Raw genomic sequence first — 23,915 nt, 5'->3', positions numbered from 1 at the left:
TGATTGCTCCCATGATGCTCATGCCACTATTGCACCAGTGGGCATGTCTTGACAGGACAGTCATTGTTGTAGCTTACAGGGTTTACAGCTAGATAAGATTTGTCAAGATTCCCCCAGTGACCGCTGCCAAGGATTGCAGTAGAATTCAGGATTCCAGAGCCAGGGGACTCCAGATGCTGCTGCACAAGTGTGCATTCTGTGCAGCTTTTATTCCAGATAGCTTGAAGTTCAAAGCAGGAACAGAGAAACAGTGACCATTATACAGACTAGTTCTCATCACTATCACGGATGTGCTCAGACACAGAAAGTCTCATGGCTGAGTGGGGACTGTTTGCCTGAGGCTCTTGAGCATGCTAAAGTGATGAGGAAGGGGAGGAAACGTCTTGCTTGTAGCATTCTTGGACAGGCAGAGGCATTCCTCCAAGGGAAGTAAACAGTTCTCTGGGAACAGAGTTCACACAGCAGGAGAGTGTAGGAAAGTCTGTCATAGGGTGGTTACTACGATTGATGGTTCCTTGTTTCTTCTGACAGTGTGCATAGCACCATCCAGCACTATAAAAGTTGGATAGTAGGCGATAAAGCATCGAGGTCAGTACCAGCTTGATTCTGCCATGTTCTATGACTCAGTTGTGTGGTGTCTTCAGTAATAGGTATTACCACTGAGTTCTGGAGGGTGACCAGGAGCAATGGCAATGCCAGCAATGATTGCTTAGCCTGAAGGAACAGATGTATTGCAAACCCTAGGTTCAGGGATCATTACAGGAAAGGGGTAGAAAGCCGGAGGTGGTAAAATGACTACAGGGAGATGCACATCTGAACTCACAGTGGTTATGGCGGCATGCATAAGTCCTGTGCAGGCCCAAACCAGATCAGATCCCAGCACGGAGAGAGGAGCTGGGCATATAGCTCACCCCTAGCTGTGGAGCTACTGGGAATTGTTAGTTGCTGGAAGAAGGAGAGGGAGTTTTCTCTGTGAGTGGAGCTCTCAGGAAGTTGACCACACTCCACTGGAGAATCACATATTCAAGAATATTTGGGCATCACAAACTGGTCTTGAAGGTTAAAAAAAAAAAAGAGAGATAAAGTTGAGTGAGTGGGGAAGTGGGGGTAAATATGATCAAAATATCTATGAAATTCTTAAAAATTAAATTTGTTTGACTTCAAAGATGCTTTTTAATTTCATGAGATTCCATTTGTCAGTTGTTGATATTTTCTGAGTAACTTGTCTTTTTTTTTTTTTGCCCGAGACAGGGTTTCTCTGGGTAACTTTTTTTTTTTCTTTTGCAGGTTTCATATATATATATTTTATTTTGTGTGTGAAATGTTTTGACTAGACCATGACATCTCCATTCTTGTCTGTTTTGTGTTCTAAATGCCTTCTGTACATAGGTGGCCATCTTTCCCCTAGACCTAACTACTTTTCTTCTATGATTTTATTAAAACATGTTTTCTAGCTGTGAGTATGAAATCTTGTTTGCCAATTATTTGTAGATTTGATCTTTTTACATTGTGTCATGATCTTGGATAGATAACGTTATAGACATGTTTTTTCTGAATGATTAAAAATTTAAAATAACACTTGTGTGTTTGGTGTGTATATGCATGTGTTCTATGTAGTGTGTGTGTGTGTGTGTGTGTGTGTGTGTGTGTGTGTGTGTGTGCTACAGCATTCGTATAGATGTCAGAGGAAAGAAAGCTTGGGGCAGTCAGTTCTCTCCTACTATGTAGGAGAGAATCCCTCTCCAATCTTCAAACCCTCTCCCTCTTCAGTCCCTCTCCCAGGGATTGAAGTTGGTTTGAAAGGTTTGATGGCAAAGGCCTTTATTCCATGCATCTTCTTCCCAGCTCCTAATCTTTTTTTTTTTTAATCAGCACTTTGATAATGTTTTGTTCTTTTAATTTTTTGGGATTTTTGGAGATAGGGTTTTCCTATGCAGCTCTGGCTGTCCTGGAACTCAGGCTGGCCTCAAACTCAGAGATTCCCCCAGCCTCTCCTTCTTGAGTGCTGGGATTAAAGATGTGTGCCACCACTGCCTGTGGATTGTGTTTTCTTTTAAGCTCTGTTCCCTGTCCCATGATTAGAAGAAAGAATGCTGGCAGTCTGCTCCCACAGTTCCCACAGTGAAAAAACATGGTATCAAATGTTTGTTCTATTACATAACTTTTTCAATTAGTCTCAGAAGCTAAACATACGATTTTAAAAAGAAAGTGGGCCATGCTTGGTATCCCAGCCACCACCTGGGCCTAGCCATCAGCCATGCTTGTGAGAATGGGTCTGCTGAAAAGACTGAGGTAGGGCAGGAAAGAACAAGGGAGGTCTACAGAGTTGGGTGACTGTGAGCTTCTAGAGGCCCTATTACCTGAGTACCCCTCAGGAATCATTTTTGCCATCAAGCTAGCTGAGGCTTCTGCTCGTGTTTCTTCATAGTCCTCCCATGGTTTCAGGTAAGGACTAGGAATCACAGGGTCTTGAGGATAGCGTGCTGAGGGGGTGCCAGTGGAGGCACAGTGTTGCCATGCATTCCCCAGTTGCATATGGTTCATCAGGTTCAAACACAGCACACTCCAGGACAACCTTGAACACATCTTATCCATACATCAGCAGGCCAAGTAGATCTACATAGATGGCCAGAGCATGCTTACATGCAGGTGTGTGGTGACCCAGCCGTACACGTTGCTTTTGGTTCTTCAGGCTTGGGCATCAAACCTGAACCAATCAAACCTTGGGCTGGCTCTAAAGATTCCACAAAGCTCCAGTGGAGAATTTCTTTATTTTAGTCCCAGACCATGTCCAGTAAAGTGTTCTGTTTTGAAGGTGTGAAGCTGGTCATGGTATAAGTTGTTTAGACAAAGGTGAGCTTCAGTGAAGATTTCCTTAGGTTTTTTTTTTCAGGGAGATCCTTTGTTTTAAAATTGGTGTCAAAATTCTTTTATCTTTCAGATTGACAATTGCGATGCCACATTCTTCTTTAATTGCTCAGTTCTCTGTGTTGGTATTTCCTTTGAAAGAGGTGATATTCCAGAATCACCTTGGGGTGGGGGCATGGGAACCAAATGTACCAGCTGTATAGGTCAGATGTAGAGGACAGTTCATGTGGGCCGGAATATCCAACCCTGTAAGTGGAGTTCTTAATTGGTCTAAATAATAAAAACCAGGAGTCAGGTATAGAGGAAAATGCTGAGAGATCAGAGAGAAGGAGCAGGCCAAAGCCACCTTTACCTTATTAGCTTCCTAGTGGAAAAGAGAGCGAGTTCTGTTTCTTCTCGCTTATATCCTTTCTCTGCCTAGCCATCTCACTTCCTGTCTGTCTGTACAGACATCCAGACCTCCATGGTTAGCTAGTGGCAAGCTCCATCTTCTGATCTTCAGACAAACTTTATCTATACAAGCAAGATACCACCACATATCCCCTTTTTTTTGTCTAAAAATAAAAAAGGTTATAACTAATATAAGAAAAACTATATACATATAACAACTATATACAATATATACAGGCAGTAAGTACATCAACAATGTCTAGTCCATTAGCATTTGACAAATTCAGAGAATATACTCCATTATCCTTTCTTGGTGAGTCCAAAGTCTTGTACCTAAATTTACTTTCTTTTCTAATTTGCATTATCAAATTATCTTTCAATATCTTTCAAACCTTTTACACTTAACATATCTTTAGTGAGGTTTTTTCTTCTTTTTTTGGTTTACTTGTTTTTATTTTGTGTGCATAGTTGTTTTGCCTGCATTCATGTCTTTGTGAGGGTGGATCCCCTGGAATTGAAGTTACAGACAGTTGTGAGTTGCCATATGGGTGCTAGGAATTGAACCCAGGTCTTCTGGGATAACAGACAGTGCTCTTAACCATTGAGCCATCTCTCCAGCCCCCATGAGTTTCTTTTCTGGGTCTGGTAAACAAGGAAAACTATAACTACCTAGTTTTCATCTCCCTCAGAGACCCGATAAGGAAATAATATTAACCAAGTAAGCAGGAAGTATGAGCAAGTGACTCCCCAAAAATGTGAGTAATGACAGAAGCAGATGGTTGCCTGGACAGTCACCCAGAATTGCTCTGCAATGTTGTGGCATCCATCTTTGGCCTATAGGCCTAGCATATCTGACTTATCTGTGAAGCAGAATTTTCTGAAGGACTGTCCCATGTTGTCTTGGCAAGGTTTGCAGCCACTCTTTTCGGTGTCCTGTTTGTCCAGTTTGGACAGCATACTGTCAGCAGTTGAGGCAAGGGCACTTCTTGCCCAGTGGCTTACCTTTGCCACAAAGAAAGTAAACTCCATGTGGAGTTTCTTCGATGTCCCTCATCTTCTCTGATGTAGATTGGTGTTGTCTGGAGCAGACATGCCTCATTGTCATAAAAAAGAGCCTGTTATTAAGACATGTTAAATGCCATATTCTGTAGATCTATGAAGCATTTAAAGATGACCCATCTTTCTAAAATACATGTTTGACCTTGTAAACATACCTAATGTGACTACAAGTTCTATTGTAATTGTTGATTTATTGCTAAACTTATTATTCTATATAGTAGATAATAATAACTTTCAAGGACCAGAAATTTTCATTACATTGTTAAATGAGCTGTAAAGGTACAACACTTTGAACAATATTAGAAATGTATGTAAATATGTTTTAACAAAATTAGTCTCAAACTTGTATTAATATTCAACATTTGTATACAATGTGTAAATCCAATCCAATGTAAAATATTTAAAACTAATAGTTGGTTTTTAACAGTGGATTCAATAATCTACTTTTTAAATCTTATATCTTTATCCTCCCTTTTTTCTTTTCAGAGTAAATTCAACAATCTACTGTTGTTATCCTATCATATCTGTATTCCTCTTTGTTTTTATTTTTTCAAAGCAAAAACCTAGCCTGGAAAACTATGCCACATTACCAAAAAATGGATTATGGATGTCTGATTTTGTTTAGCATGATGGTTACAAGTTGTTATGGATAATGGTCAGGAAAAAAGCTAAACAAAGGAGATTAGATTCAGGGTTCTTGTTTAGAAAAGAAAAAAAAGAGGAAATGATGTGAGATAATGCTCTTGTACACTGTAAAGATTTGTCACTCATATTGGTTTAATGAAACACTGATTGGCCAGTAGCCAGGCAGGAATAGGCAGTGTGATCAGTCGAGGAGAATTCTAGGAAGAGGAAAGGCAGAGACACAGTTGACAGCCAGACATAGACAAAGCAAGATGAGAATGCCTTACTGAGAAAAGGTACCAAGCCACGTGACTAAAAATAGATAAGAATTATGGGTGAATTTGAATTGTAAGAGCTAGTTAGTAATAAGCCTGAGAAACAGGCCAAACAATTTATATTTAATATAAGCCTCTGTGTGTTTGTTACTGAATGGCTGCAGGACCTGACAGGACAGAAACTTACGTTTACACAACCCTGCTTTCCTACCTTATTCCAAAGCAGCTGCTCTGTATTTGGGTAGGATTGTGAAATGTTTCTGGTTCCCATTGGAACCACAGCTGTGGACTGAGTCACCAGAGCTGGCTGCCAAGATCATCATCCTAAAGCCCCTAGATAAGCAGGACAATCCCCAAGTCATGGGGGATGCCATTTTTTTCCATGCCCACTTAAACATTTAAGAGTTTAGTGACTCATACATTTTTGTTGTTATTCAGCTATTAAGACCATCCATCCTGAAAAATGAAATATTATACCCATTAAATAATAGTTCCTTATTGTCTGCTCACTCCAGCCTCACTCCACTGTCTATAAATTTGGTTACTCTAATTATGTGATTTGAATGGAAATATCCAATATTTGCCTTTTTTAGCTGCTTTATTTCACTTACACTAAATGCCAAGATTTTCTCATATTGTAGCGTGTTCCTTCTCTTAAGAAAATGTTTTTTTTTTCCAGGAAATTAATTTTTATTAGTTCAAATTAGAAACAAATCTGCTTCCTGCTCCCTCTCCCTCCCCTCCTTCCTCACCCCCTACCAACCCCCCACCCGTCCCCCCCCTCTGCTCCCCAGAGAGGGTAAGGCCCACCATAGGGGATCTCCAAAGTCTGTCATATCATCCTGGGCAGGGCCTAGGCCCTCCCTCATGTGTATAGGCTGAGAGAGCATCCCTCCACGTGGGATGGGCTCCCAAAGTCCTTTCTCATTCTGGGGATAAATACTGATCCACTACCAGAGGCTCCATAGAGTGCCAAGGCCTCCCCACTGACATCCACATTCAGGGGTCTGGATCAGTTCCATGCTGGCCTCCCAGACATCAGTCTGGGGTCCATGCGCTCCCCCTTGTTCAGGTTAGCTGTTTCTGTGGGTTTCACCAGCCTGGTCTTGACCTCTTCGCTCATCACTCCTCCTTCTCTGCAACTGGGTTCCAGAGTTCAGTTCAGTGTATAGCTGTAGGTGTCTGCCTCTGTTTCCATCAGCCACTGGATGAAGGCTCTAGGATGGCATATAAGGTAGTCATCAGTGTCATTATAGGGGAAGGGCATTTAAGAAAATGTTTTGAAACATGGTCTTACCATGTGACTGGGCTGGTCTTGAACTCATGATCATCTTGCCTCCACTTCCGTAAATGCTGGGGTTACAGGCATATGCCACCAGACTCAGAAGCTTCCTCTTTCTGTAAGTCTTACTTTTTCAATGTACACGTGTTTACACATAAATAATATGCCTTGCTTTGTTTAACCATTCTTTTGATGCACATTTGAGTTACTTTCATCTTTTGAATATTATGAACAGTATTACTATATGTACAAATATCTTTTAGATGAAGCGTATGTAACATTAAAACTTTATCTGAGATGATGTTACATCATTTCAAAGAAGTTGCTAACAGCTGGGGAGATGGCTCAGTGGGTGAAAGTGCTCTCTGTGCAAGCATGGGTATCAGAGCTCATGGCCAGAGTGTCAGCTTTGGGGGGACTGGGATAGGACAGCTTACTGGTCAGCCAGCCTAAACAAAATGGTGAGTCCTCCATTCAGTAAAGACACTTGGTCTCAGAAAGAAGGTAGAGCACAACAGAGGAAGGTAGTGACACACATGCACATATTCACAGAATAAAGTAGTTATTATTATCATTATGCCTATTTTCAAATAAGGAGACAAAGGCCTAGAGAAAATAACTTACGTGCTTAGGTCCACACAATATATTAAATTTCTTACACAATATATTAAATTTCTTTTTACTTCTTTTGTTTTTAAAACAGTCTCATGTTTCCTAGGGTAGTCTCTTAACTCACTATGTAGCTGGGCTTGCCTTGACCTGATCCTCTGCCTCCACTTCCTGAGTACCAGAGTTACAGGCATGTGCCATCATTTCAACTAATAATCCAAGTTTTAAATTCTAGTCATAAGAAACCTAAACCCGGAGAAGGGGTTTTGCTATTTCTCATACAGCAATTCATAAAGAACCACTTTTAATCTTATTTACCCTGGCATGTAATAATTTTGCTATATCAGATAGCATATTTCCAAATGAAGCAATCAAAACATGCATATGCTGGCTCATTGCCTTGTGCACGTTAAGCAAGTGTTGTACCACTGACTTACTTTCTTAACTCCTTACTACTTCCTTATAACATAGTTGCAATTATTATTGTTGTTTAAGCTTTGTAATCTCAGTCTTGATTTTTAACTAATGTTAATATTTTAAAATGTCTTCCTACTGTTTTTGGTATATTTGTATCTCAACACTTGGAAAAAGGCAGGTATTTTGTAGATGGCCTTTAATTTTCCCTGTGTACTACTAAGAATGTGGCTGGGGGGCTGGAGAGATAGCTCAGAAGTGAAGAGTAGAGTACTTGATGCTCTTGTAGAGGGCCCAGGTTTGATTCTAAGTACCCACATGGTAACTCACAACCCTTTGTAACATGAGTTCCAGGGGACCGGATACTGTCTTCTGGCTTCTTCAGGCCCCAAGCACTCATGTGACTCACAGACATACATGTAGATAAAACAATCATTACACATGAGATACAAATTAATAGGAATCTATCTTTCTTTCTTTCTTTCTTTCTTTCTTTCTTTCTTTCTTTCTTTCTTTCTTTCTTTTCGAGACAGGGTTTCTCTGTGGCTTTGGAGGCTGTCCTAGTACTCGCTCTGCAGTCTAGGCTGGAATAAATAGGAATTTGACTCTTTTGAATATCTAAGTAGAAAAACAAGTACCTTTAGTTATGTTATATTTGTTATAAAATTTTTTTTTGTTTTGTTTTACTTTTTTCTTAGTGGACAAGAAGCCTAAGAAATAAAGTCATCTGTCTAGATCACAAAAACAAAAAAGTTGTCCATGGGCATCCTGTCACTTCTAAGGCATCACCTGAAAGGTAAGATAGGTATTTATGTGTGACATAGAATGACTTTATATAATGCATAAACAGTGTGACCAGGAGTGATTATTTGATGCTTGTTGAGTCTCAGCATTTAAGATGAAGGGTTTGAACTCAATGTCCTCTAAGATTCCTTCTAAGCTTTAACTCTGTGTGATAAGAGGTTGTCTTTACTAATTGTTTTGTGCATTTGGTACATCTTTATAAGCTTTAGCTGACAACGTAAGGATTATAGACTGATGATGATTCTTGATTCATATTTGTTGTCAGTGATTAAAAGGTATACCATTCAGGTTCTTCACCCTCTAGGGATATTCTAGGTTGTATTCCCAGGGTGACTAATGTTTAGTTGGAGGGTATCTGCCTAGTGTGTTTGGAGTATAGGAAGCAATCACAGTTATCGAGATCAATATAGGTAAAGGCCCTGTCATTGTGTCTTAGGGTTACTAACTAGGTTACATCATAGGTTGGTGTAATCGAACTTGGTAACAAAGCCAACTTGGTAAGAGGACTTACTTGGTTTATGCTTCCAAATTGCTGTTCATCAGCAAAGGAAGTCAAGGCAGGAACCCCAACAGGACAGGAACCTGGAGGCAGGAGCTGATGCAGAGGCCATGGAGTGGTGCTGCTTACTGGCTTGTTCCCCATGGCTTGCTAAGCCTGCTTTCTTATAGAACCCAGGACCACTTTCCCAGAAGTGCCCCCCCCCCACAGTGGGCTGGGGCTTCCTACGTCAATCACTAAGAAAATGCCCTACAAGCTTGCCTGTAGCCCAGTCTTGGGGAGGCATTTCTCAGTTCAGGCTCCCTCTTCTCCAGGAACCTAGCTTGAGTCAAATTGACATAAAATTAAACATTATACATTGGACTTTGGAAACCTATTGCAGATGTGGGTCTCAGGTACATCCCTGGAATGTCAGACTTCTTAGACTCCGTAGTGCAAACAGTAGTTAGCATTAGAGTTTAATATGTTCTTGTTCTAAGCATCATGTCTAAAAAATTCCAATGTTAATCCCAGTTGATAAGATAACCCCTGGCCAGCTGCTTCTGTAATTGCCTCCCTTTGTTCTCCCTGTGGTTGTTACCTTTCTCAGGTCCCCATGGTAGCACATCTTGGGATGCCTTCTGGCAGCAGTCATCACATCAGGTAGTAGAAAACTGGGATTTATCTTTGCCCGGTTTTGTCTCAACTAACACCCTGGGTTTGAGACTTGTGAGGACTTTGAGCTTGAGAGTAGGATTGCTCATCTCTCAACTTTTAGAAGTGATTTCTGCTCCCTTCCCCCATGCCAGGGAGCCCAGATGACACTGTGTTAACCTTACTTCTCATCTGTTTGTTGTTCGTCCTTCTCCCCATACTTTTCTGATACCATTTTCCTTTCCTTTCTGGATTTCTGAAGCTCTTCTTCTCTTTCTGTGTTTGGAATAGAGGCTGATATTTTTTATTCTCCCCTTCCTTGGCTAAAATGAAGGTAGTTTCTCGCCCACCATCTTCCATAGATGCCCCAGGACTCCATTTTGATAGTAAGATAATTTCTTTTTCCTTTTGTTTTTTTGAGGCAGGTTTTTTCCATGTAGTCTCTCTGTCCTAGAACTCACTCTGTAGACCAGGCTGACCTCAAACTCACAGGTACAGAGGCCTCTGCCTCCCAAATGCTAGGATTAAAGGTGTGCACTACCACACCTAGATATAAGCTAAGTTTTTAATATTTATTTTGTGTGTAGGGCAGAGGTCAGAGTATACATGTGAAGGTCACAGTCTCTGTCATTTCATATGTGCACCAATCCTGCTGTGTTTAGAGGGCCTTGTTTCCTTGGCATTCTTTATTCCCTTGGCTGTCACACTCTTTCCACAGGGTTCCTGAGGTGAGGGAATTGATAGAGACATCCCACTTAAGACTGAGCTGTGGGTTGCTGTATTTATTCCCACCTCCTACAGGAGAAAGCTTCTCTGATGGCGAGCAAAACACTGATCTATGAATATAGCAGAATGTTCTTAGGATCCATTTTATTGCTATTTTCCTTCAGCAGAACAACAGTACTTGGTTTTCCCCTAGGTCCCTGGCCTATCTAGTCTCAGTTCTGTGGCCATCTGGGCACGGTAGGGATGGGTTCCGCCTATGGAGTATGCCGTGAGTCCAGTCAGATATCGGTTGGTTACTTCCACACGCTTTGTGCCATTGTTGCACTAGTGCATCTTGCTGTTGTAGATTGATGGGTTTATAGATGGCCTGGTGTTTACCCTTCTTCCTTGGGAATGTGCAGAGCATCTTCCAGTACCACAAATACTAACCTGTAGGATTGAAGGCTCTGTTTAGGTGGGCACTAGTCAATTTCTCTTTGTTCGATGAGTTAGACAGGCATTGTGGAGAGCAGCCCATGGCCTTGACAGTAGCCTGGGTTGTTTAGGATATTCCATGGGGCCCTTTTGGCCAGCAACTCATTTAGATGTAGCCTGTCTGGAACTAGAGGCTTCATTTGGTGATAAGAGATATCTAGTTGAGGCTCTATCCCCATTTTTATTTGGCAGTTCCATTTAGATCACCTTCATATATGTATATATTTTAGGAAGTTTCTCCTGAATTAGCTTTCCATGTAGCCCCTCAAGTGGCTCTTAGCTTTAGCTGTTTCTCTTTGTATTCTCTCCTGCATATTCTTTTTCCCACCCCCTCTCTGCTTGATCCTCCTAGTCCATCCTTCCCAGTGCTTTCATATATCTATGCATTCCCTTTCTCCTTCCTAGGGTGATCCCATCCTCTTCCTTACTGTTTACCTAACCTCAGTGGTTACATATATTGTAGCCTGCTTATTGAGACTTAACAGCTAACATTTATCTAGTTGAATGTTTTTCTCTGTCTTGCCCATTTTCACTGGACCAGTTTTTCTTCTGACTGCTGGGTCCCCATAGCCACTTATGAAATAACCATACCAAAGCTAATATTAAATTATATTTGTTTGGCCAATGGCTCAGGCTTCTTACTGTCTAGCTCTACCTATAAATTAGCCTATTTTTATTAATCTGTATATTGCCATAAGTCTATGGCTTACTGGTAATTCTCCAGCATGTTATTCCTTAGGCAGCTACATGGCATCTACCTGACTCTGCTTTCCTTCTCTCTGTGTCTTTGTTTGGATTAACCACCTAGCTATATTTTTCCTGGCCATTGGCTGAAACAGCTTTATTCATCAACCAATAAAAACAATGCATATTTGCAGCATATAGAAGGACATTCCACATCACATCACATCACATCACATTCACGTATAAGTGAATATATGCCATATTGTCTTTCTGGGACCAGGTTACTTCACTCATAATGATTTTTTTCTAGTTCCATCCATTTACCTGAGAATTTTATTTTTTTAACAGCTGAGTAGTATTCCATTATGTAGATGTACCACATTTTCTTTATTCAGTTAGCCACCGATGGACATATAATCTGTGTGGTAGTTTGAAAGAAAATGACCCCCATAGGGAGTGGCACTATTAGAAGGGGTGGCTTTTTTTGGAGTAGGTTTGGCCTTTTTGGGGAAAATGTGTCCTGTGGCAGCTGGTTTTGAGGTCTCCTATACTCAAGCTATGCCCAGTGTCACAGTTGTTTCTGCTGTGTGTAGATCAAGATGTAGAACTCTCAGCTCCTTTTTCAGCACCATGTCTGCCATGTTCCTCCATGATGATAATGGACTAAACCTCTGAAACTAAGCTACCCACAATTAAATGTTTTCCTTTATAAGAGTTGCTATGGTCATGGTATCTCTTCACAGATAACTAAGACAGAAGTTGGTACCGAGGACTGGGATATTGCTGTGAGGGATATTGCTGTGATTGGCCTGACCATGCTTTTGTTTGGAGGAATTTGGACCTTGGGAGTTTGGGTTATGAAAGCAGTGAAATGCTTTAAGTACTGCCTAATGGGCCATACTAGTAGGAGAATGTAAGACAGTGGTGCTGAGAGTGATTTGAACTGTGGGAGCCTGACTCAAGATGTTTCAGAAGAGAAGAATTTTAGTATGTTGCTTAGAGAAAGTTCTTACGATATTTTGGTGAAGGATGTGGCTGCTTTTCGCCCTTCTCTGAAGAATCTGCTTGAGACTACAGTGAAGAGATTTGGATTAATTCCATTGGCAGAGGAAATCTCAAAACAGCCTACTTGGACTCTGTCATGTGTTTTTTATTGGTAATTCCAATGAAGATTTATAATGAAGAAGCTGAGCAAGGTAAAATTCACAGTGTACAATTTGAGAAGAAAAGGGGCATGAGGAAGTGGAATGGAGCTAAGTCCTGTGTTCAGTAAGATAAACAGATTAAGAAATGTAATAAAGGGAGACTTTATTACTTCAGGGAAAGCGTTCAACTGGTGGAAAGGAATTAAAGTACAATTTAGAGCCAGGTGTAGTGGCGCATACCTTTGATCCCAGCACTCAGAAGACAGAGGCAGGCAGATCTTGAGTTTGAGGCCAGTCTGGTCTACAGATTGAGATTCAGGACAGCCTGAATCCTTCTTTCACCTTGTGCGACTTTCTTGTATTTTTTTTTAAACAGTGCAAATATACTTAGCTTTTGTTTATGAATGTCTTGATTTGTCAATAAATTTTGAGGGAGAGTTTTGGTGAATCTGGGAATTGTGGTTAAAAGTATCTCCCTGCTCTTAGCACTTTGAATGTGTTGAGATCAAGCTATACACTGCTCTAAACTATTTCATTTTGTGTGAACCTGGTTTTCTAGTCCCTGTCTTGTTTTGAGAGACCCTGCTTTATAAGCAGTGTTTGATTTAATTGTGAGGAAAAAGGATTACTATAACTTCTGGGTACATTCACAAGCACATCTGTCAGGCATCACTGGTCCAGCAGACTGATAAGTGACTTATGCCTGGGAGGATAAAGGGAGCCACCTCATAGATTTATCAGGGTGAAATGAGACTATAGGTCACATACTTGCATTGTTGTCATTCCAGGAAAACCATGCTCAAGGATTTATTAGGCATAGCATACTGAGGGAAGGGTAAGGTTTCTTCACTTGGATACATAAAATGATGGATACTTATCTCTGGGATGGTTTGACCCCAACCAACTTGTACTCTGATACCTGATGTGTCTTGATGTGCATCAAGGACTTACAAGCAGAGGACTCTGGACTCTCCCTGGGGTTTCTACTTAATTGATTCTGCAGTTGACTCTGCCTATTCGCCTGCCTGCCTGCCAACCCTTTATCCTTGCCTGAATCCTCAGATTCTTATACTTACATCCTGTTTGGCCTTTGACCTCATAGTTACACTCTATTACTTTGCCCTCCAGCAGCAACCCCTTCTTAGTACTTGGTCTTGATTCCTTACCTTATCAATATAGACTTTTCTCTCAGCCCATTTCTCAAGCCTTTGAACTCTGCTGCAGCCTCTCTAAGTTTCATTCATTGTCTAAACCACATGTACATATATCTGTATAAACCCATATATTGTGTACTGTGTGATGTGTCATATGAGAGTTAATGTTAGTAATTGAGATTGCATTTACCTCAGCAAGATTACAAAGGTAATTGCAGCCAGCAACCCCCCCCCCCCCCCCCCCCCCCCCCCCCCCCGTCTCTGTAGTTGTTTTGTGTATTGCTGCCTGTCCTGGAATTTTCTCTCTAGACCAGGCTGGCTTTGAACTCAGGGGTCTGCCTGCCATTGCCCCATTTTAAAAGTGATTAATTACAGCCTGTCTAGATTTGATTCTCCTTCAGTCCACCATATTTAAATAGAGTCTATTGCATTTCTTGCATGTCTAGATTTACTTGTTTCATCAGATTTGGAACATTTTAACCATTATTTCCTCAGATATTGAATACTGTGTCTCTTTTTTCTCTTTGAAATTCCTATCTCTATAGTGATTTAAAAATTTAAAATCTCAGTTAATTTTTTTATTTTTTTAAAGATAGGGTCTCACTATGTAGCCCTGGCTGGCCTGGAATTTAGCAAGGAGACCAGGGTAGCCTGGAATGCACAGAGATCTACCTGCCTCTGCTTCCTGAGAGTTTGGGTTAAAAGTATACACCACCACATCCAGCTAATTGATATATTTTTAAGCTCTAGAATTTATTTTTTTGAGGCTGTATTTGGCATTATTAGTATTTCTTTTCTTTTTTTTTTCTTTTTTTCTTTTTGTTTTTTCAAGACAGGGTTTCTCTGTGGCTTTGGAAGCTGTCTTGGAACTCATTCTGTAGACTAGGCTGGCCTGGAACTCACAGAGATCTGCCTGTGTCTGCCTCCCGAGTGCTGGGATTAAAGGCTTGTGAGCCACCACAGCCGGATTAATATTTCCATCTTATACATCATTCTTTCACTTTCTCATGTTTCTGTTTAGTTATTTAGATGTCCTTAAGACAATTTTTATTAATACTTTGAGAATTGGATACATTGTATATTGATTTTTTCGCCTCCTTCTCCAACTCCTACCAGGTCTACCCTCCTTCTATACTTACCCAACTGTGTGTCCTTAGTTTTTTAAAAGTCCACTTAATAATGTCTATAAAATCTTGGCTGTGTCGCCCTCTCCTGGAGTGGCTTTGACTTACCAAAGGCTTACCCGTAAAGAACACTGATCCTTCCGCTCCCATCCTGATCCTCTACTGGAGGAGGAACTTCATGATCTCCTCCTGTCTCCATGCTGGGATGTTGTCTGGCTTGAGCTTGTACAGGTCTTGTTCTTTACCTTAGCAGTTGTGGTCTCTGTGTAATCACCATCTACTGCAAATAGAACCTTCTCAGATGAGGCTTGAGAGATACACTGGTCTATGTGTATAGTGGTAACACTTTAGGGGTTGGTTTAATACTATGTCCCATTAGCAGAATAGTATTAGGAGGTTCTATATTCTGTCTAACCACAAATTCTTGGCCCCAATAGCAGTGCCCAGGAATGAGGGGTTCCATCTGAAATTTTTAAATTAATCATAAGGTGAAGAATTACTTCGTTGACGTAAGCGCCACTATTGCACCAGTGTCCTGCTAGGCTGGTTATTATTGTAGGCCACAGGATTAACAGCTGGAAAATATTAGGTAGCTACTTTCCCCCTTCAGTAACAAGCACAGCACCATCAGCCTGTAAGGGTAGAGGGTTCACTTGAGTTTTTTTGTCTTTCAGGTTCTTTATGGGAAATTGAAGGTAGCAATGATTTGAAATATTTCCCTGTAGTACATTAATTACACAGCCTGAGTCCTTACATATAGGTCTTCTATCCACCTTTCTTTTCTTTTCTTTTCTTTTTTTTAAAGACAAGGGTTTCCCTGTGAAGCTTTGACTATCCTGGAACTCACTGTGTAGACCAGGCTGACCTCAAATTCAGAGATCCTCTTGCCTCTGCCTCCCAAGTGCTGGGATTAAAGATATGTGCCACCACCACTTGGCCATCTTTTATCTACTTAGCGTTGATTTTGTTTGTATGCTGTGGGAAATTGGAGTCAAATTGAAACCTTCTGCATTTTTTGGTTGTGAGCCTATCCTTTAATGACTGAGCCATCTCTCCAGCCCAGTCTTCTACATTTATATACCCTGTTTTTGCAGGACATTTTATTGGAGAGGGTGTCTTTTCTCTAATGTTAGTTTTCGTGCCTTTGTTAACAATCAGTCTCCTGTACATGGATTAGTTTACTTATAGACCCCACTTTGTTCCATGGACCTGGCTGTTTTTATGTCAGTACCTGTATTATTTTGGTTACTGTGGCTCTGTATATTTTGTCTATCTTGAAATCAGGCATTGTGATACCTCAAGTTTTGTTATTTTTACTCAAGACTTCTCTAGCTGTTCAGCTTTTTCCTTCCATGACAATTTTAAGATTTTATTTGTTACTATTATCTTTTTTTTTAAGTTTTTTTTCTTTTAGATTATTTATTATGTTCTGCCTGCATGTATGCCTGCAGGCCAGAAGAGGGCACCAGATCTCATTACAAATAGTTGTGAGCCAACATGTGGTTTCTCAGAATTGAACTCAAGACCTTTGGAAGAACAGGTAGTGCTCTTAACCTCTGAGCCATCTCTCCAGCCCGTTACTATTATTTTAATTTCCTGATAAGAAGCAACTTGAGGAAGGAAGAGTTTCTTTTTCTTTTCTCTCTCTCTCTCTCTCTCTCTCTCTCTCTCTCTCTCTTTATTAATTCAAGTTAGGGAACAAGCTTGTTTCACATGTAAGTCCTTTCTGAAGGGTTTCTTTTGACTCATGATTTAAGAAAGTTGTCTTAGTGTTCTGCTGCTGTGAAGAGACACCATGACCAAGGCAACTTTTATAAAGGGAAGCTGTTAATTGGCAGCTTACTTACAGTTTCAGAGGCTTAGTCCATTATCATCATGGCAGGAAATATGGAAGCAAGCAGGCAGGCATGGTGCTGGAGAAGTAGCTGAGAGCCTTACATCCTGATCCTCAGGCAGCAGGCAGAGAGAGAGGTGGGGTCAGGCACTGGACATGACATAAGCTTTTGAAACCTCAAAGCCTACCCTCATCGACAGAGCTCCTCTATCTTGAACTGGCTGTCTTCTGTGTGATCAGCTCTGCTTAGTAGGTATTGCATGTTTTTGGCATTTCCAAAATCCTGGGGTCTCCATTATAACTTAGGCTTCACCTGCAAACTTCATGCAGTAGCTTCTCAGGGTCTGCTTGCAGGGATTCCACCCCTGCCTTACAATGCCTGGCCGTCTCACAGCTTTCATGCCTGCAAAACCAGTGTAAGTGGGCAGTGCTGCCAGCTTGAGACAGAGCCTGAAGGCTTGGGACCACAGTTGAACTAGCCTTTGTGTGTTAACACAGGGCTGGGGTTTATGTGTACTTCCCATGGCAGCTGTTTTTGAGCAAGCCATTCCTTCAGTGGCATTTTCAGTTTAGGCCCCCTTCCTTAAAATGAATTTGCATTTTCACTAGCGCTTTCCACAGGTGGGTCTTGCCCTCCTGATACCTTTTCTATGCAGAGTGCTAGGTTTTGTTTGCTCGTTTTGTGGTGCTTCTCTGTTTTAACAGCTGTACAGCTGCTTTCTCAGCAGCCTCGTCTGCAGCTTCACATTCATTCATTTCCCATAGCTTTCTGCTCAATCAGTTGTTCTCATTGAGCGTAGATTTAACCATAAACAGTCAGTAGTAATCATGCCACAGCCCTCATGCTGTCTTGTTTTGAAATTTCTGCTACCAAACAGAATTAATGCATTACTTTTAAATTCATCCCTACTCAAGGTTTCAGGACAGAGACAAAATGCCCCAGATTCTTTGGCATAATGTAATATGAGGCCTTTAGCTCAGTTCCTTATAGAATTCTTGTTGATATAAAATCTCAACTCCTGTGGCTGAAGAGATGGTTCAATGGTTAAGAGCACTGACTGCTCTTCCATAGGACCCTGGTTTAATTTCCAGCACCCACACGGCAGCTCACAACTGTCTGTAACTCCTGTTCCAGGGGATCCAACACCCTCACACAGACATATAAGCAGGCAAAGCACCAATGCATGTAAGATATAGATAAAAAAAAAAATCTCAACTCCTTAATATAGTCTACTATATACTGACTGCACAGTCTTATCCTGGACATAGTTCCTTTTACTCTAGACATTTGGATAACTAATTTAGTTTCTTTTTAAAAAAAGATTTATTTATTTATTGTATATGCAGTATTCTTCCACAAGAGGGTACCAGATCTCATTACAGATGGTTGTGAGCCACCATGTGGTTTCTGGGAATTGAACTCAGGACCTCTGGAAGAGCAGCCAGTGCTCTTAACCTCTGAGCCATTTCTCCAGACCCTAATTTAATTTCTATCATCAGAGTGGCATTATCCAGCAACTGATAGAAACAGAGACAGACCCACAGCCAAATGTTAGGCAGAGTTTGGGGAATCCTGAAGAAGAGGGAGAAAGAAGTGTAGGAGCCAGAGGGGTCAAGGATACCGAAAGAAAACTCACAGAATCAACTAACCTGGGCTCATAGGAGCTCACAGAGACTGAACATACAACCACGGATCCTGCGTGGGACTGACCTAGGCACTCTGCATATGTTACAGTTGTGTAGCTTGTTCCTCTTGTGGGACTCCAAATAGTAGGAACAGGGGTCATCTTCAACTTTTTTTTTTTTTTGGTTTTTCGAGACAGGGTTTCTCTGTGTAGCTTTGGAACCTATCCTGGCACTTGCTCTGGAGACCAGGCTGGCCTCGAACTCACAGAGATCCACCTGCCTCTGCCTTCCGAGTGCTTTGATTAAAGGTGTGTGCACCACCGCCCGGCTCATCTCCAACTCTTTTACTGGCTTTTGGGACCCTATTCCTCATACTGGGTCACATTGCCAGCCTTAATACATAGGAAGGTTTTTATTCTTACTACAACTTGATATGCCGAGTTTTGTTGATTTGATACTTATGGGAGACCTTCTCTTTCCTAAACAGAAACAGAGGAGGAGTAGATTGTGGGGTGGGAATAGAGAGGGGGATGTGGGGAGGTACTGGGAGGAGAAGGAGGGGAAGCTGTGGCTGTGATGTAAAATAAATAAATAAAATTTTTTATGTCCTTGAACAGGCATTACTCATACCAGAATATTTATGTTTCCTTAACAATTTTTGTTTCTCAGTTTCTGTTCATTTTCTTTGGTAGAGTGCCTAGCATTCTGTGACACTTTGGCTTACAGGTTGTTAACAGCTTATGGCAGGAAAGGCTTATTTTCAGCTCCTGGTTTCAGAGTTAGTCCACGTTGGTGGGACAGGAATGAGGGAGCAGCTACATGGCAGCTGCCAGGGTTGCTTACAACACTGCTGAAACAGGAAGCAAAGAGCAGGGCCAGGCTATTACCTTTAAAGCCGACTTGTAGTGATCCACATGTACTGGCCAGGTCCTATAGTCTTGCAGAAGAGCTGTAGGTGTTTGAACACCTGAGCCTGTGTGGAATATTAATGTCCAGATTTGTGATTGTCATCTTCATAGCAAAAACCTTTTTGACTTGCTTCAGAAGAAATGATAGTATGGGTTCTCCTTCTTATTTCTTCTCTGTTTAAATGATGGTTTGAGCAAGAACCATTTCATGTTTGCTGATGTGTCTCTAACTCCTACTAGCATAGTTGTTTTGTTAAATGTCCCATAAATATTGGTTGAACATATTATTACTGATTTAAAGAGATACCAACTCATTTCTGTGTTCTATATATCTTAATTTGTTTTTCTAAATTAACGTGTTTCCATTGACATTCCCCTAGGACTTAGACTTCTTCCCTTTAGGTTGTCTGGTGCTCTGTCTGTCCCCAAGTAGCTGCTACAAACATATTTTAAATTCATTTGGAAATTTTCTATATTATGAAAATATGTGAGCATTTTGTTTTCTGTTTGTTAACATTGTTGTATTTGTTAAATAATGAAAAGATGTTAAAAAGTGCTTTCTGTGGTAACAAATTGACCCTTCTGCCCTTCTGATTAAACACTGTGATTAACATTTTAGCTATTCTTCATTTGACATTGTTCGAAGCTTGTTTGGTAGTCTGTTTATACCCCTGCAAAAACTATTCAATGGTGTGATGACTGAACATAGTTTTTAGATATTGTCAGATATATATATATATATATATATATATATATATATATATATATATATATGCTGCATATAATGAAAAAATGTACAAATGTGATGAAGCAAAATTTGGAAACTGCTCACATCAGGACTGATGTTGAGGTATGCGGTCTCTGTACTCACAGATAGGCACTAGGAAACCAGGAAGGTTAAATATCAGGCTTGTCTCTTCGAAGGAAGGAGATGTTTACTGTTTTCCACTCAGAAAGCTGGGAATGGATGTCGTTTATAACCTGGTGGTCTTTTGCTGTCTGCAGGGCTATGTCTCACTTAAATCCCCCATACTATCACGTTTGCCACAGTCACTCTCCATAGACCCTTGTCTTGAGCATTGTTTCTGAGTCAACAGAACCCATTTTTATTAAAGAGGTCATATGTACTTTATAAAGAGTGTCACTGTAAATCTGTCTTAATCTTTGTTGTACATGTGGGATTGGATTAATTATCATCATGAAACTTTTTTTTCCCAAAATTATGTTGTGCTTAAATATGGCTAAAATAAACTGGTATAGGTTTGTACATACTTGTGAGGATGATTATAGGTTGTTTGATATGATTGTAAAGAAAATCCCAGTGTAAATGAAGTGGGCTTTACTTTTTAATGTGCCACTGAGAATGGCTAGACATTTGCTTTTTTTACTTACAATGTTTATAACTAACTAAATTTCGTGAAGAAGTGAAATTCAGAATTCTTGGAGATACTCACTTGTTACAGTTTGTAATAAATTCATGTATTATACAACATTTAGAACCATATGTATTAATTATTTATGTATGTAACAGGCATCTCAGAGTTATGTTGACGAATGTTCTATGGACGGATTTAGGACGAAAATTCAGAAAGACCCTACCTAGAAATGATGCTAATTTATGTGATACCAGCAAGGTGCAATCAGACTCATTGCCTTCGACATCTGTTGACAGCATAGAGACATGTCAAAAATTAGACCCTCATCACCAAAGCCTTAATTTATCTGAAAGGTATGTTACTTAGTATTGATTTTGTTCAATTTACTACATGTGAAATAATATAAATCCAATATTCTTGAAAACAAGATTGTTGAAGATGCACACAAGAATGCTCTATTCTAGCATAAACCTTAGTGTTTTTCACCCTGATTTTCAATTGAATGATGGCTCTGTTCAAGGGATTATGATGAATTAATGTATATATTTTAGGAATTTATGATATAAAATATAATATGCATATTTGAATATATGTGTACATTTGTGTTTGTTTGCATACATTTCTATTTTTTTATCGTTTACTTTAAAAGTTATTTTTATAGTTTTACATGTATACTGTGTTTGCATCATTTCCTCTCCTCTTTTTACACCCCCCAAACACTTTCAGGTTCTACCTACTCCTCTCAAATTCATGACTTTTTTTTAAATATTATTATTGCAAACACATATAACTTGCTGATTACTTTTAGTGTACTTCTATGGGTATGTTTTTTAGGGTTAACCACTTTGTATTAGATAACCAGTTAGGGGGTCCTGATACTCTTTTCTCCTCTTAGCAGTCATTAATTACCTATAACTCTTTATCTAGGGGTGGGGACATTGTTTAGGTCTAGTTTAGGCAGCCATATTGTTGAGATTGCATGAGTACAGCTTCCCTTCCATATATAGAAGATGCTGTCTTGCAGCAGAAGTTCTGATCCTCTGGCTCTCACAGCCTTTCTGCTTCTCCATTTATGATGTTCTTTGAGCCTTAGGTGTAGGGGTTGTGTTATAGATGTGTCAGGTAGGGGTGGGTACTTAGTGATCAATTGTTCTCTGCATTTTGACCAGTTTTGACTTTGAAAATGGTCTCTGCTGCAAAAAAGAAGCTTCTCAGATGAGGAGTGAGAACTACACTCATCTGTAAAGCTATAAAGATAAGTGTTAAGGAGGCAGTTAGATTTTACTAGTTTGGGGAAGTGGCAGTAGTAGATTCTCTCCTGTGTCTGAAGTCTGTGGTGTTGTCAGCAATAGGGTCCTACCTTCAAGTTCTGGAAGACAACCAGGGCAAAGACAGTAGCCTGTGTTGCTTTGTCATATTGTTTTGGGAATCTCATGGGTTCACCTCACAAAGCTGGCTTTGCACTGCAGGTGGATCCCTGTGAGTTTGAAGCCAGCCTGGTCTACAGAGCTAGGGAGAGCTGTTTCTTGTACGCATCTTCATCTTCCTCCATTAGGTAGCGCATGCAATCTGCAACATTCTGTCCCATGATGTGCTTCCCAGGCACTTCTGCATTGAACTCCTTGCTTTCAGAATCATTACCCAGGAATCGTTCGGTACTATGAGGAATAGGCAAGCCTCCATCCACAGCTCCCTTCAGGGTCCCCAAAACTTCATTGCCATTGTAGTTAGGGCAAGACCTGCATCCAAATAGCAAGCGAAGGCACCAGGCTGACCATCAATGCTCTTCACATTGTATTCGTCTCCAGTCACCTCCACTTGGCCTTCATAGATCTTGTCCATACCAAACCTATTGAGAAGTCTGCTGGCCAGCAGCAGGCCAGTGCAATAGGTTGCAGCATAATTTGTCAGGCCAACTTTCATACCGTGCATATGCTGCTCAGACTATCATATCCCCTTCTATACAGGCATAGGCAATCTGGTAGATGATACCTCTGTTAGTTACATGAATTATCATCCTGTATTTGGGTGTGTTGTACTTATTTTTGCCCTGGATCACCAATCGTTTCTGAGCATAGTAGTCAGTTTTACCCTCTCGCCGCCTTCTAAATCTCACTTGGTACCTCTTGAAGTAGGCCTTATTCTTGACAACTTTCACGAACCCCATCTTGTGCAACAGACACCTGCAACTGAGGCTCCACACAGACCTGTGGGCCCAGCGGTGCTAGGGGAGAAAAGACCAGACTGTCGTGCCGGGTTTTCATGTTTTACACACATTGATTTAGTACAAGAAATGATATTGAAATATCACTTCCACATTTTCAATAGTGAATACTGAGTTTAATTTTTAAAATTAATAAGACAAAAATGAGGTTTTCTGAAAAAAATATTTATTGTTATTTGTGTGTATGTGCATATGCCCCTGGACATCTGAGGAAAGTGTTGGCTCTCCTGGAGTTGGAGTTATAGATGGTGTGATCTACCATGTGGGTGCTGGAAACTAAACTCTAGTCATCTACAAGAGCAGCAAGATCTCTTAACTGAGCTATATCTCCAACATCTTGTTTTGGTTTTTAATTGTATGTAGGGTTTGTTGCTAAAACATTGGAATTAGTAGGAGATTATAATCTATAGTATAATACTTTATATTTGCTTACAGTTTTAGTTCTCAAGTATTTTTTGAGGGGGTTGGTACATTGTTTAGAATCAGAATAACTTTCTTCTTACCTTGGTAGTGCTTTGATATTATGGTCCCTAATTTGGAATTCTCTCTTTCTTTCTATTTGGAGATAGATTCTCATTATGTCCTCACTTTGTAACCCTGCCTGGCCTGGTACTCTCCATAGAGACTAGACTGGTCTTGAACTCGTAAAGATCTGTCTACCACTATAGTCTGTAATCTGGATGACGGTAAATACTTTAAACTACAATCCAGATAAAACTACTAACTTTAAGCAGTTATTTTTAAAAATAAAAATGGTACTTTCTTAAAATATCCAAGCATTACAAGTCTCTCTCTCTTACACACACACACACACACACACACACACACACACACACACACACACACACACACAAAAGAACATTTGGGGGTAGAAAGATGGCTCAGTGATTAAGAGCACTAGCTACTCTTTCAGTGGTCCTGCTTTGGATTCTCAGCACCCACGTAGTGGCTTATAATTGTAACTCCTGTTCTAGGGGATCTGTTGCCCTCTTCTGGCCTCAGTGGACACTGGGCATGGACATGCTGCACAGCCATACATGCAGGCAAAACATCCATAATCATAAACAATAACACAATAAATCTAAAATGAACACTTCTTTTAAAGGATAAAATCATAAAATGTTTACTGAGACTGCCCTGATAAATCATATTTGATAGAATTTTAACTTTTTCCCCAATATTC

General features: G+C 40.4%; 1 protein-coding gene and 1 pseudogene across 14 annotated transcripts in view; one reads left to right on the top strand and one right to left on the bottom strand.

Annotated features, from left to right (window-relative positions):
- The window catches only part of Senp7 (SUMO specific peptidase 7), a 124,482-nt gene that overhangs the window by 21,380 nt on the left and 79,187 nt on the right, over positions 1-23,915 (top strand). For 6 of the 14 annotated variants that reach the window (XM_035444468.1, XM_035444466.1, XM_035444465.1 and 3 more), the window contains 2 exons: positions 8,220-8,317; positions 20,664-20,861. In XM_035444468.1, coding sequence (XP_035300359.1) covers positions 8,220-8,317; positions 20,664-20,861 — 296 coding nt within the window. Of the gene's footprint in view, positions 1-8,219; positions 8,318-20,663; positions 20,862-23,915 lie in introns of those variants that run through there. The other 8 variants (XM_035444473.1, XM_035444469.1, XM_035444474.1 and 5 more) reach the window with 3 other exon arrangements.
- On the bottom strand, positions 22,010-22,688 carry LOC107979393 (annotated as a pseudogene).

This window comes from Cricetulus griseus, chromosome 4, assembly GCF_003668045.3.
Source record: "Cricetulus griseus strain 17A/GY chromosome 4, alternate assembly CriGri-PICRH-1.0, whole genome shotgun sequence".
NCBI lineage: Eukaryota > Metazoa > Chordata > Mammalia > Rodentia > Cricetidae > Cricetulus > Cricetulus griseus.
Note: the sequence above shows the minus strand (reverse complement) of the source record. Positions and strands in the feature narration are given on the sequence as shown.